The following is a 14191-nucleotide window of genomic DNA, read 5'->3' on the forward strand; positions in this document are numbered from 1 at the left end:
GGACTAGGATCTTCACAGCGTCCAGACAGCCTCTCTCACAGGCGTAACTGAGAGCGGTGCGTCCGTCTCCGTCCTGACTGTTCACATTGGCTCCTCTCTGCAGGAGGAGCTCTATAAACTTACACCGAGTCGGACGGTCGGGCAGCAAGATGGAAGCAATTAGAGGAGTCTGTGCGCCCTCTGTTTTGAAGTCCACGATTTCTCCATCCAGCGCGTCTAGAACGAACTTGGCGAGGTGGACTTTGCCTCTGTACATCGCCTCCAGGAGGATCTTAGTGCCCCTTTGTCCATCAGACTTCATCTGAGCTTTCAGCATGATTCTGAACATCTTTGTATATCACTGAGTATGTTTGGATGTGTCCCACAGAATAGTGTTGACTGAACAAACCCACCTCGCTTGTTTTTATAGTGAAGGGGGCGCCTCTGAGTTTCCAGGCAACGCAAACATAATAAGCGCTCTTTGTCATGTAAATGTTCTGCGTGTATTAAAAATCAAGAGCTTCAGCGCTGCATGTTCAAAGGTGGATCTGGATTATAAACTCGAGCTGCACTTGTTGAATGTGATTTGAGAGCTGTGGTTATTGTTTGAGAAATAAGTGCGGAGGTGTGTGTGTGTGTGTGTGTGTGTGTGTGTGTGTGTGTGTACACGTACAGGAGGGAGTGATGCTGCAGCCTACTGAATATCAGCACTGCTGTGATTTGGTCGTACGAACTCAACTAGTTCCACAATTTAACCGAAACTACACTGTTGCCAAGCAACCCATACACTCTATTCTATTGCTCTCTTGCTATTCTGCTGGTGTCCATGGTTACCACAGAGCAGCTACTTTGTAGTACCAACCTTTACTTGTAAAAAGTAAAGGTTGTTAAAAGAAAATCTTGTTAAAAGAAATTAATTTGATCATGAAACCAGTGAAAGTAGAGTCTGTTTTGTGATTCGTATGAGATTGGTGAGTAAAGCAAATCACTGTCAGCTGTAAATGTTACTTAAAGTATTCAGGAGGACTGATATCATGCAAAGGCCCATACTGTGTTCTCCTTTATCGTAACTCATAGAATGCCTCTTGTCCAATCAGATTGCTTGGTTGGAACTAACTGTTGTATAAATGCTCCAAATGTCCATACCAACCATAAATGATCTGCAGACAGTCTTCGGCCGCTGGAATGGGACACTGCTGATCAGATCTCTGCAGATACAAATACAATACTACTTGTCAGATAATCAATTTGTGAAGCTGTTCTGATACACCAAGCCCTTCTAAAAAAACAAAGCAGGTAAAAAAAAAAACGTAAAAATGACCCACACTTAAAAGAATCACAACAGAGCCATGTGGTTATGTCCCATTTTACACCTTGTTTTATTGGTACATATACTATAAAACAGTATTAAAGGAGCTGGATAACAACAGTATTTTCATTGCTTGAAGTTCAACAATACAATATAAATACAAAAAACACGCACAGAATGGTTTGATGACAAGCTACAGTTCAAATAGAAAACAAAGAGGAGATACAGTAGAAACCAGGAAATCAAATCAGTGAAGTTGCTCTGCAAAAATAATCTGCTTTGTGACAAACTAGAGAGCAGGTTACATGTATCACACAACAGAAACATTCAACTAGTGCAAAAAAGCCTCTAACAAACATAATAATATTAAACTACACATATCTAATATATATAATATATATATTCATTTATTTATATATATATCTTCATATAAATAACCCCTTAATTTGGCATTTTATCATTCATAAAATAACTGTAACTTCCTAACAGACACTGAGTGGCACATTTGAAAGCGATGAAATAAAGTTTAAAAGCACTTTTACCTTTTTATCTCTGCACTAGATATGTGGTGAGAGCTTCATACTGTGTTGTGTGGTGCATTAAGGGCAGACCGGAAAAACACAAACAAAAGAACAAACCAGAAAAAAAACCCAGTGGTTGATAAATGTTTTTCCCCAACATCCAACAGACCCACTCCATCCCCTGAGCCCTTGTATGACGGAACACAATTGGTCAAAAGAGTAAGTTCAACTACATACATTCCAGTATATACAATAACGTCCCATCTACCCTTTGTGTGTGTTACAGCAGAATAAAACGAAAACAAAAAGGTTTGAAAAGGCCAAAGACACCTAGAGGTGCTTTTATCCTCTCGTGTTTTGTGTTTTCATATTAAATGATCATTTTAGTCATTTGGGTAGATCTTTGTTGCCATGTAATGTGAACACCTGGCATGATCATTTGTGCACAAATACTTCAGTACCCCGCAATACTTCAAAGTAGTTCTTCATATTTCCTTTTCTGTAGTGGCTGTTTGTTGAGCAAGTCTGTGTACAAAAGTGCTTCTACATGTTTGTAGGCCCATGAGCAGTTACTTTTACAGTGAAACTACCCCCCTGAAAATCAACTTTGTGAATCCTCTGTCAATAAGACTTAAGATTTTAATCCAATCGACCCTCATTTTGTCAGTGGAATTCCTGGATTTGGAAGGTTTTTTTTAAGCTGTCATTATAAACAGAGCAATCCAGGACAGCAGCATGACAAGCAGTAACTTTGTAAACCAAATAACAAATGAACCTGCAGTATTTGCTGACAAGGTTATTACTTTGAGCCCATTTATTCCCACAGGTTTAAGTTCCAGCACAAATATCAATAAGGGAAACACTGAACGGTTCCTTGCATGAAATGGCTTAAAACAGTGAGAAAGTAGTGAGCCTGACATGCTGAATGTCCTGTCCACTGCAGGCGTGTCTGATTAAACTTGAGATTTATTGGACTGATCATTGAAGGTTTGTATTTAACAGTCTAATCTGATCCCACTGACAAAATTGGAAGGCTGGTTCAGCCCTAATTGACATAGAACCTCAGGGACACAGAGGGATATCAGCCCTATGTACAATGTGTAGTGTTTGGCAGGCGTGGCACGGGCCTTGTTACAAATCTGGTGTAGTTCTTCAGTGTGATCTCCTCGGACCAAAGGCCAGCAGGAGTGTGATGAGGATTACAAGCTCAGGTTGCAAACACGCAGTCAAGAGGCTATTAAGGGAGCACTTTAACTCAACGTCTTTAATAAATGATTGAGCGGCTTTGACTTCTGCCAAGTTCTTGTTTACTCAATTACAGAAATGAATAAAGCAAAATGAATGATGTGCTGCCAAGAGACGATTATATTGTTACCAGTGTATTACAGTTTGGGCACAACTCTGACAAGCGATCCGAGTGCAAAACTCCTCAATACAAGGACCCACTCTAATCCCATTTGACCTTTTTACATAGTGTAACATGTTCCCTTTGTATTATCAACATCTTTTTAAAAAGGGTTATTATTACTTATTTGTAGGGATGCAACAATTAAATAACCACATCAAAGGCAAAAGTGATGATGTAAGGATCTGACCACGACTTCCCTTTGGTTAATGTATTAATTTAGTGTAGTTTTCTGTATTTTGTACACATCAAACTTGGAGCAAATCACGTTTGTCTTTGCATAGTCTACCTGATTTTAAGCCCCAAAGTGGATTATAAAGCATTGAGATCTGCAGTTTAAAATTTGTGGTGACTTGGCACTAGAAGTTAAAAAATAAATAAATGGTATGCCTCGACATACCAAGTAAAAGGTTTTAAGTCAGCTCAGCCAACACAAAATATTTGGGGTGTTACGTTGTTATTCTTAAAGTTTTTACAGAGGAATAAGTGCTGATAATCAAAGTGAAATTTAGTCTATCGTGATCCCTTCATAGTCTTCTGAATTGGCAGGATAATAAGCCTTTTCATAGGGGGCTCAATAATTGTCGAACAACAAAAACAAGTCAGTGATACATCTTTGTTAAGTTAAACAGCTTTCATTGTAGGAGGCGGTGACATGGGGCACTTTGCCACTCCTCCATACAGTGATTTTCTTTTAAAAATACATTCTAACTGAAATACAGAAATCCTACAGTAGTGCACTGCTACATTTTCCACATTGTTATGATGGCCTATCACATACAAAGTGCTCAGGACAGGACTGGTGTGTAGCATACAGTGTACTCCACAAAGTTACTTGTTTGTGCTGAATTGACATTTAATCTTAAACGTACTCCTCCACCCTCTCCCTGTTTCTGAAGAGACTGTTCAGGTACCGATTTTAAAAAGGAAAAAGAAACAAGTGAAGAGGTGAGAAGCTATCCACTCCCTGTGAGTGAACGTGTTTGTGTGTGTATGTCTACACCAAAAGCTGCATCTTATGTTGCCTGTAAGAAGTAGAGAACATTAAAGGTGATAGAAAATTCAGTTGTACATACAGTGGAGGAGGGGATGCGTCTCACTCTACGATGCTTCGTCTCCGAGGTAACACTCCCTCTTTCAATAAGTGGTTAAACCCTGTCAGACAGTGATAAGCGCCAGTGGCTCAGTGGTATCAAGGTAGTGGGAGGGGTCGGTGCAGAAACTGAGTGGTGAGGTGGGCTACTGCGAGTTTGTGTTTGAATATAAAAACAAAGTACAGACACAATGACGTCGAGAGGCTGGAACATCTCTGGGTTGTGGAGGGCTTTCTGCGGTTGAGTGTTTCTGCACCTGCACCTGTGTATGTAGATGAGTGAGCGTGTGTGCGAGTGTGTGGGTGTGTTTGTGTGCGTGTCTCGATCTCAGGGGCTCACACCACCGTGGCAGGTCTGCGGTCCATCTCCTCCTCCAACTTCGCCATCTGCTGCATGTCCTTGGCCTTTGAGGAGACAAGAAAAGTCAGAGGAACACAGATGCAAAAACTGAAGCTCGAACTTGATGCATAGTTGCTACCATTCTGACATGCAAGTTGGTCTTTGGTAATAATAACTAGAAATGCTCCAATTCATAGCTTTCAGTGACGTCACCAGCGCGGCGGACTGGAGGGCAAAAAACGCTTAGGAAAGTTACGGCCACCGTTGAAAACAGTGTAGAACTGCAACACAGGCTTTTAATTTAACATCTCCTATAAACGACACATGTTTAAATCACCTGACAACCATAGCAAAGCCAAGATATTAAGATAAACTTTGAGTTTGGGGCACTTGTGATACTTTAACAACACACGGGAAACTATTTATATCGCTAGAAACGGTCTGTGCCTGTGTTACGGTTAAAAGAGTTACCATGTTAGCTGGTGACTGTCAGCCGAATGAGTCTGGTGGTCGTACGTTACGTGTCCTAACGAAAGCGTATATTTTTTAGCTTTCATTAAAACATATCTCATAAGTAATTATAACATTATGATAATACAAAAACTGAACTGAGAGGCATTTGTTAGGACACTTTCAGTCTGAAAGTCATCACTCTCATCATGGTCACTCTTTTAACCGTAACACCAGAACGTCACTTAAGTGATATTGCTGATATTTAGAGAAGAATCCCTCTCCTTAAACCGCTGTAGGATGAAAGTCTACAAACGTACAGGCAGCTTTATGTATTGTTGATCGGTCTGGGTCGATAATGCTGCTGTTTGAGAAGTGAAGGGCAAGAAATTCCTCATCATTCAAGCATCGGTGAGTGCTAATTAGCTAACATTAGTATAATTCTGTAGAAGCAAAACTCGGACTCGTCTCCTCGTCGGTTAGTGTATCACATTAAACAACAACTGTATTTCATTTCAATTTTTTTTAAAAATAAAACGGATAAAAACACGTAGGGATCCACTGAGACCAATAACTTCTCAGTAGCGTACAGTGGTAGAGAGCCCTCCAGGTGGGCGGTTCCATAAGAGTGTGACGTCACGTGAAAGCTATGAATACCATTCTACCAGTCTGATGCCTACAAAACAAAAGACAGAAAATAACAACTGTTTACCATTGATTTACCCCCTTGCTCCCTATCCCTCTTCCTGCATCTTATCCCATCTCTCCCCCTATCCCTTTCCAAGCCTGGCGCAGTCTAGGCCTGTGAAGGCTGTTTCGTCATGAGCCGGGGATCCGGCCGAAGATTTCTGCCTTTTAATAAGGCAGTTTTTTCTTACCACTGTAACTTTTGCTGCTTTGCTAAAGTGCTCATGATGGATAGGCCGGATCTTTATAACATAACAATAAGTAAGGTCTTTTACCTGCTTTTTGTAACATAACAATAAGTAAGGTCTTTTACCTGCTTTTTATAACATAACAATAAGTAAGGTCTTTTACCTGCTTTTTGTAACATAACAATGAGTAAGGTCTTTTACCTGCTTTTTGTAACATAACAATGAGTAAGGTCTTTTTACCTGCTTTTTGTAACATAACAATAAGTAAGGTCTTTTACCTGCTTTTTATAACATAACAATAAGTAAGGTCTTTTACCTGCTTTTTATAACATAACAATAAGTAAGGTCTTTTACCTGCTTTTTGTAACATAACAATGAGTAAGGTCTTTTTACCTGCTTTTTGTAACATAACAATGAGTAAGGTCTTTTTACCTGCTTTTTGTAATGTTAACAGACAAAGAGTAAGGTATTTTACCTGCTTTTTGTAAAGTGTCTCGAGATAACACTTGTTATGAATTGACGCTATACAAATAAAAATTGATTGATTGATTGATTGATTCAGCCTGTATGTCTGTCATATGAGTACTATACTCTGGTTTGGCCTGGCCCAGTTGAGTCCATTGGTCAAATACATCAAGAGTGCCTGACAACACTTTTTAATATTTAGAACTGATAAATAATACCAGCACGTTTATCTATGAATAAATAACAAATCTACATGGAGAAGACATTTGGAACACATCAACGCCTGCGTCACTGAGACTTCTAAAGTTCTGTTCTCCACTTGTACTGCTTTGTTGTTGTATGCTATCGCAAAAGATAAATCACCTGAATCAAGTTTTTCTTCACACAACTTCCTGCCAAGTCAACTGGACACAGTAGAGCCATAAATTATCATATATGATCAGTGCATAGTAGTGCATGCACCATGTCTTCATTATTGTTTATTATTATTATTATTATTATTATTATTATTATTATTATTAATAATAATATTTGTAGTACTTTTAATATTTTTTTATTGTATTCCTTATTATATACTTTGTCAATATTGTCACATTCATGTTAATAAAGTTTACTGAATTGAATTAAAAATTGCTTACAAGGACTCTGATACTCATTTTAGGCTGTATCAGATTCTGATACTGGTATGAGAACATCTCTTTAAACTTCTGAATGTGATCCTTCTCGCCCCCTAAAAGAACAACCTGCTTCAGTCTCAGCTGTGTGTATGTCCTTGCTTTTGTTTGCAGGTAACACAAACTTATGCTCAGCAGGAGAGATGAGTAATTTTGACCACACAATACCTGCAGAGGGACATTGTCACATACTATGAAACCTCATGATATTGAGCTGGAGTGAAAGCACAGTGGGGCAGGTTGGGAGCTAGCTGTTTCTGCTTAGTAATAGCTGGTGAGTCATGGTGATAAATGACTCAAGCTGCTAGTTGGCACTGCTCACACCCTGAGAGCTGCAGAATCTGAAAGTATGGGAATGGGATTTCAAAGACAAATGAATCACTTTCTTTCTGTATTTCAGCGTGTGGCTCGGTGTGTACTATTTCTCTGCTTTACTCAGAGGTGAATCACCTCAAGACTGCTCTTTATAGTAGACGTTTGAATACAGGTTTTAACAGGCTAAGTGCAAAAAGTGATGAACATGACTGAAAGAAAGAAGAGGAAAATGATCACTTAGTGATGCACTGACAGACAGATGGTATCAGAGGTAGCGTTGAATGAGATGGAGATGCCTACCTTGAACCTGTTTGTTTGCATGGTGTGATTTCAAAAGCTGTGCCGGAAAAAGCAAATTATATTAAAAACATGTGACACATGTACAGGTAACACAGAGTGACTTATGGCAAAATAAAATGGACAGATGGAGACCTTCATATATAAATGCAAAATGAAATATTTCTTTCTAGTTTTATGTTTTTGTTGTTAACACTCAGAACATGTTAAGCAGATGTTTCAGTATAAAGAAAGGTTGATTCTTGTTTTCTAGTTTTTCCATTCTTGAATATGAGCTCAGTGTTTAGTATCTGGGACCAGTGTTATTTTTCTGAAGAGTCCATTGTGGCAACAATAATGCCAACTATATGGAACACTTCCTGCAGAACTAGAACTAATTACAGTTTACATCACAAGTGATACAAACTGCAGCCATTATCTCCAGACCCCATCAGCCTGGGAGCTGCACTAGTCCCCAGTCTCTAGTTTCATGTACAGTTGAGAAGCCAGTGGAGCACAAAGGAGCATAAAAGCAGTTGGACAGTTCAGCTGTGGGGATGGAGAATTACAGTCTGCCAATGCCAAAATGGATTCCAGTTATCTGGATAAACTTCTAAAATATCTCAAACATAAACTGTGAAGTACTGACATTTCTGTTATTGAGTGGTGTACCTGCTCGTTGAACTTCTCCAGTTTCTCCACCTGGTCTTTCTGGTTCTTCTCTAGCTGCTCCATCTCCTTCTGATGCTTCATGGCCAGCTGCACACAGAATACATTCTGACCATTCAATAACTGTTCCATAACTTCAATGAGTTTAACCACAAAACTCAAGGCCTGAGTCATAACTCATAATACACTCATAAAGACAGAGTTCACTGAAAGCATTGTTTACTCATGTACTTGAGCTGGTATAGTAGGTTTCTTCTGACTACTTGAAGCAGGTCACACCTACACATTCATACACGTTCAGACCCCGTTGTCTTAGCAGAGGGAGCAATTTGGGGTTCAGTATCTCCTTTGACACTTGGACATGAGGCTGCAGGAGCTCGGGATCAAACTCCGACCTTCTGGTGGAGAGACAACTGACTCGACCACTGAGCCACAGCCGTCCCAGATCATAATTTTTTTTTTATTGAGCAGCATCCATATTCAAAGAGTTTTCAAATGGTTGCTTCATTTATAAATCAGGCTGATGTTATTGTAACAAAGAAAACAAGTTTATTTCCTAAATATCAAGATCAAAATGAATGTAGATATTATTTGGAGATCTTTCTTGATATAATGCATTATGCACTTGTATATTTTTTTTACAGTTAAATGTTTTAAATCCTTTAAGTTCAAATAACATACCCTCTTCCTCTCATCCAGGAACTTCTTGGTGTTGCTGCTGTTTAACTCTCGCACTCTCCTAAACAGCAGAGAGAGAGAGAGAGAGAGAGAGAGAGAGAGAGAGAGAGAGAGAGAGAGAGAGAGAGAGAGAGAGCCATGGTGTTAAAAAAAGGCAAAACCTTAAATGATTGACATGTTGATATATTTACTGATATATATGACCCACCTCTCTCTCTCTGCCTTGTTTTTGATGCTCTTGTCCTGGCTGATGGCTTTACTGTTTTCCATGGACATCTTGGCCTGGTTAGCTCTCATCTCTTTGCTCTGCCTAAAGTTGTGGGACAAGAAAAGAAAGGAATCTTGATTACAAAAACCAACCTTTACAAAAGCCGTAATACTTTTAGAAGCAGTTCTGGGAACAGTGAGTGTATATGCATACATCTGAATGTGTGTGTGTGTGTGTGTGTGTGTGTGTGTGTGTGTGTCTCACCGTTCATGGATAAGTTTCAGCTGCATCGTCTGCTGCTCCTGGACAGTTGCCAGAAGTTTCTTGAGGTGTTCACACTGCTGTGTGACGTGGCTGTCCTTCATCTCCTGCTCCTCACTGCTGTGACTACTGATCAGCTCTGACCACTCTTTTGTGTGCTGTGCTGTGATGTCCTTTACCTAACACACACACACACACACACACACACACACACACACACACACACACACACACACACACACACACACACACACACACACACACACACACACACACACACACACACACACACACACACACACACCAAAGGTACAGACTTCAGTCAGCTTTCCACAGTTTAAGCACTCATCATCCGAGCATCAAGCTAAAATTGTTGTTTAATGGATGCTGGTTTAGTGTTTAGAAGTTCTGTGTTACCTTGACTTTGTGATCAGTGACCAGCGTTTGGATTTTATCCTCGGTCTCCTTCTTCAGCTCTTGGCAGTTGTTTTCTCTGAGGGCAAAATATGAAAACATATTCATGTCACAATTTGAGATTATAGGTCAAATTTAGTCATGGTGCTTTAATCTGAAAAGAACGAAAGGCACAGGGACGGTTAATGTTTGGTAATGGGAAATAATCACGATCCAGTACACAATACAGCGGCATTATGCTGAACATTTTTTTTTTCAACTCACCCTCGTTTCTTAATGGCTTTCTCTAGTAGTTTCTCCAGTGTTGACTTTTCCTTATCATGTGCAGACACCATCTTGTCCACCTGTGTGCAGTGAGATTTCTGCATTGTATTTTGATCCTGTTGAAAAATCCAAAAACATGTATCACTCAAATATGTTTTCACACGGTGAAAGTTCAGTTTGAACCTGGATGAAAAATCAAATCATGTCTATTAACAGATATGACAGTCCTTAAACTGATTTAAGAATTTAAACATGCAGCTGCAATATGTAACTGTGACTATTTTACAACAGTCATATGTTGTAGTTGTGTTGTTGTTGACATGAGTAATGAGCCAGCAGCATCCTTCAATGGATCAACAGATGAGTCTTGCATGGTATTATTCTACATGTGTTATGCAATAGGACTTAACAATGTGATTATTAATCAGCAACTATGACCGAGCGAGCCCCCACCATGTTCTGTGTAAAGCTCTGGTCAAAGGCAAAGCCACTTTTAGCAAGTCTAATTTCTCATGAAACAATAATTATGTGCGTGTTTGGTAAGACAAATTATGTGTTTTTTTGTGTGAGTGTGAATACAGTGATGAAGCAGTGTTCACTGAAAGATGAAAGGTGGAGCCCCCCCCTCCCCTCCTCCTCCCGCTCTGTGTTTGCCCCTTTGAGCTTCAATGACTGTTCAGAATAAGTAGCAGCCTGTTTGCATTAGCATCAGACAAGCTCACCATGAAAACAATCCCTACCTTTGAGTGTTTCTTCTTTAAAGAGTTCAGCTCCTTCTGTTGCTTTTTAATCAGTTTAAGGTACGTCTGCAGAGGGAGAGAAGAGTGTTTATTAACGACAACAGACTGGGGCAGCATGATAGATCCAAACACTTCATGATATGTATATACAACAATAGTTCCATCTGTGCAGTATCTTCTGAGTTATTTTTTTTGATGATAATGGGAGTTAAAGGTGATTACAGTTTTATCTTTTTTTATTTTTATTTTTATTTAATCCTGCTGTATGAAACATTTTCACATTGAATCATAGACAGAGCTGTCACAGAGTTGTTGCAGAGTGAAGTTACCAACCTTCATTTGTTTTAAGTCATCAATGCTGACATTAGGCACAAGTGCATTATCTGAAACGGCAGAGAAAAGTGGATTTTAAAACTGTCTAATTAGCGTTAACATGTCATTTAAAAAAATGTATATGACATAAGTCAGACTTTACCCTTCTTGGATTCTGCTGTGTTATTTTGGGAAGAGTTAGAAGTCTGAGCCGTATCTGAGCTGGCTTGCGGTGTCACACTGGTCTTCACAGTGTCTCCTTTACCCTTTCCCTTCTTGTCGTTCTTAGAGCTTCCACTGGGAACATCTGCAATGTCGTTCTACAAAATGGAAATCATCATTTTAGGTGGAGAGGGACACTGTGGTTATTGTATGAATGCAGTTTTAGCTTAGTATGGAGTGTGTTAATGCTGGTTGTCCACAAGAGTTTCTATCAGTACAAAGAAAAGCATCATTTGTGTGTGTGTGTGTGTGTGTGTGTGTGTCATGTGTACCGTGTCGATCCCCAGCGCCTTCATCTGGTCTGCTCTCTTTTCTGCTATGGTCAAGAACTTCTTTGGGTCTGATAGTGCATCCACAAATGCTGGAAAAAATGGAATACTTTTAGTGTCTTTAAGTAAAGTCATTTTTAATTTGTAGTGTTGAAAATCCCAATTATGTTCAGTAGTTTTCACAATGTGTAAATGACAGGAATATCAGATAGAGGCATTGAGCAGGTTGAATCTCCTAGGACAGACACATGCAATAAGTTCTGCTTGTATAATATGGACTAATGACAAATTAGCTGGGAGGATTTATTTTTAGAGTCTTGTTTAAAGAGGGTTAACAATACCTCTTTTACTTGTTCAAAATGAAAGGTTGTAAAAAAAACGTGTTACATTTAGTCCTAATAAAGATCTTTCACAAAAGCCATCCCCCTACATGATGAAAAACTGGCTCATTATTCTGGGAAAGGACGTAGGCTCATACTGTGCTATAATCTTGTTTTAAGTAGTCTTGTACTTTTGAAAGAAAGGGTTTTATTTTGAGCTCCTAGTACTGTGCTCAGTGTGCTGCATGTCTGGTAGGGAAGTAAGATCTTAGAGAAGAAAGCTAATGGTTTCAGTAATGGTTTCTCTGTGCAAGCCTCTTGGCTTTATTTAATGACAAATCCAACTGTCCAGCTCATTTGCATGCTGCTGCGTGTTTTAAACAGTCTTGCACTGCAGATACACTGCCATCATCATTTGTACCATGCCATTACCCTGGATGTTCAAACTAACCCGAGGCAGAGAGTAAGAGTGTGTGGAAGAGTTGCATTTTTTTCTCTTCCTTCTTGAGGCTAAGCAACTTTATTATCAGCCAAAGTCAGAAAGTATCAAACAAACCTGTAGTTCTACATAAACACAGAGGAGCGCATGTAAAGCAACACACATACATTTGTATAACTATTGCAACAACACATATTTGAGTGTGCGTGTTCCCCTCACCTCCAAATCCGTCTGGCACGTAGGTCTTGAGGATGATTTGGCAGAAGACGGTGGGCAACGACAGAGGTTTGTTACCCTCGTTCCTCAGCGAGATGTGACGGTAGCCAGCCTGCAGGCCGTCCAGAGGCAGGATGCGCTGGCCAATCAGCTTGTTGTTGTCATCGTAAACTGCGATACGCAGTACTGCCAGGTCTGGTAATATCACCTGGGAGGGGAGGGATGAATGGAAATAGGGGTTGGGAGGAGCACAGAATAATGGTTAAAGATGAGATGGAGGAACGGAAAAAAGAAGGCAGTGTGGGGATAAAAAGTAAGGCAGAAATGAAGGAGTCGGATCAGCCCTGTGCAACTATCTCCTTGACTCATTCTGTTGTGGAAATAGGTAAATTACAAACTATTTTACTTCCATTGCAGTAAACAGTTTTTTTTTTTTTTTTTTTAAGCTAAACAAGAAACTGCATCATAGAGGGCAAGGTCAAGGATGACACAGCAGAGGACACTATCAGGGGACAGTCTGAGCGTGATACAGGAAATTCAAGATAGCACCTAACACACAGCATATCTTACTTCTGACAAAGCCATCTCCCTAGCTAGTATGTATACAGGGAGCAGAGCGTATCTTGCATATATATGTGTGTGTGTTAGTGTGTGTGTGTAACTGGTGTCTGTGCATGAGCTTATATGTTCACACCATTGGAAAAAAACCTCTTAACTGGCACTGTGTGTGGAGATAAGTGAACACAGAGAGGAGGATGAATAATTCCTAGACGAGAGGGGAAGGTAAGAGATAAGGCCAGAAAATACTCATTGGAGATGAATGGGTGGAAGCTCCTACTTGTGTACGTGGTCACGTAAACGTAACCTTGCAGATCTGTAAGTATGCTGCTGGTGTGCATTCTCCCGCTCTGACAGTGTTATGTGTGCATGCATGGTAAAGGTGTGTCAGGTTTGGGGGGCGTTTGTGTGTAGATATGAGAAACTGATCTTGCCTGCAGCTCTGCTTGTGATGCCCCTCTTTGATAGTGGTGTGTGTGTGTGTGTGAGCAGGGCAGCACTGCGGCAGACTGTGATTGATGGTGTGTATTAGGAAGCTGGAGTCACAGTCATGGCTGAGAGACTCCTCATTCTGCTGAGAGCAGCACTATTACACACACACACACACACTCACACACACACACACACGGTTTTCTCTCTCCTTTGCTCTGTATCTCCAATATCTCTCCTCCTTTCTCATTTTTTTCTCTTGCTCTATTACTAATTGTTTCTTTCTCAGTTTCTCCACATTGTTCCTTTGTTCTTGCTGCCCTTTGTTTACCGCTGTTCTGTCTCTCCTAAAACCACAAAAAGGAATTCTAAAAACTGCTTCATGGTCTTGCCCTGCTTTGGTTCATATACATACTGAAATACATTTATAAATATTTTTTTATTAGTCATTACTTTTAGCCAAATGTATCAGTCCTCCCTTTCCTCCTGG

At 39.9% G+C, this 14191-nt stretch overlaps 1 protein-coding gene across 2 annotated transcripts in view; it reads right to left on the reverse strand.

Moving 5' to 3' along the window:
* Positions 1–1334: 1334 nt before the first annotated feature.
* Positions 1335–14191, reverse strand: part of LOC109982923 (1-phosphatidylinositol 4,5-bisphosphate phosphodiesterase beta-4) — a 66001-nt gene continuing 53144 nt past the window's right edge. Inside the window, exons 28-40 of one of the 2 annotated variants that reach the window (XM_020632390.3) lie at positions 12718–12922; positions 11743–11831; positions 11412–11568; positions 11270–11319; positions 10937–11002; positions 10197–10312; positions 9936–10011; positions 9522–9697; positions 9258–9359; positions 9053–9110; positions 8375–8461; positions 7727–7763; positions 1335–4712 (exon numbers count right to left, since the gene is read on the reverse strand). In XM_020632390.3, coding sequence (XP_020488046.2) covers positions 4636–4712; positions 7727–7763; positions 8375–8461; positions 9053–9110; positions 9258–9359; positions 9522–9697; positions 9936–10011; positions 10197–10312; positions 10937–11002; positions 11270–11319; positions 11412–11568; positions 11743–11831; positions 12718–12922 — 1296 coding nt within the window. In that variant the 3' untranslated portion in view covers positions 1335–4635. The remainder of the gene's footprint in view (positions 4713–7726; positions 7764–8374; positions 8462–9052; positions 9111–9257; positions 9360–9521; positions 9698–9935; positions 10012–10196; positions 10313–10936; positions 11003–11269; positions 11320–11411; positions 11569–11742; positions 11832–12717; positions 12923–14191) is intronic. The other variant, XM_020632392.3, reaches the window with a different exon arrangement.

The sequence above is a fragment of the Labrus bergylta genome, chromosome 15, assembly GCF_963930695.1.
Source record: "Labrus bergylta chromosome 15, fLabBer1.1, whole genome shotgun sequence".
NCBI lineage: Eukaryota > Metazoa > Chordata > Actinopteri > Labriformes > Labridae > Labrus > Labrus bergylta.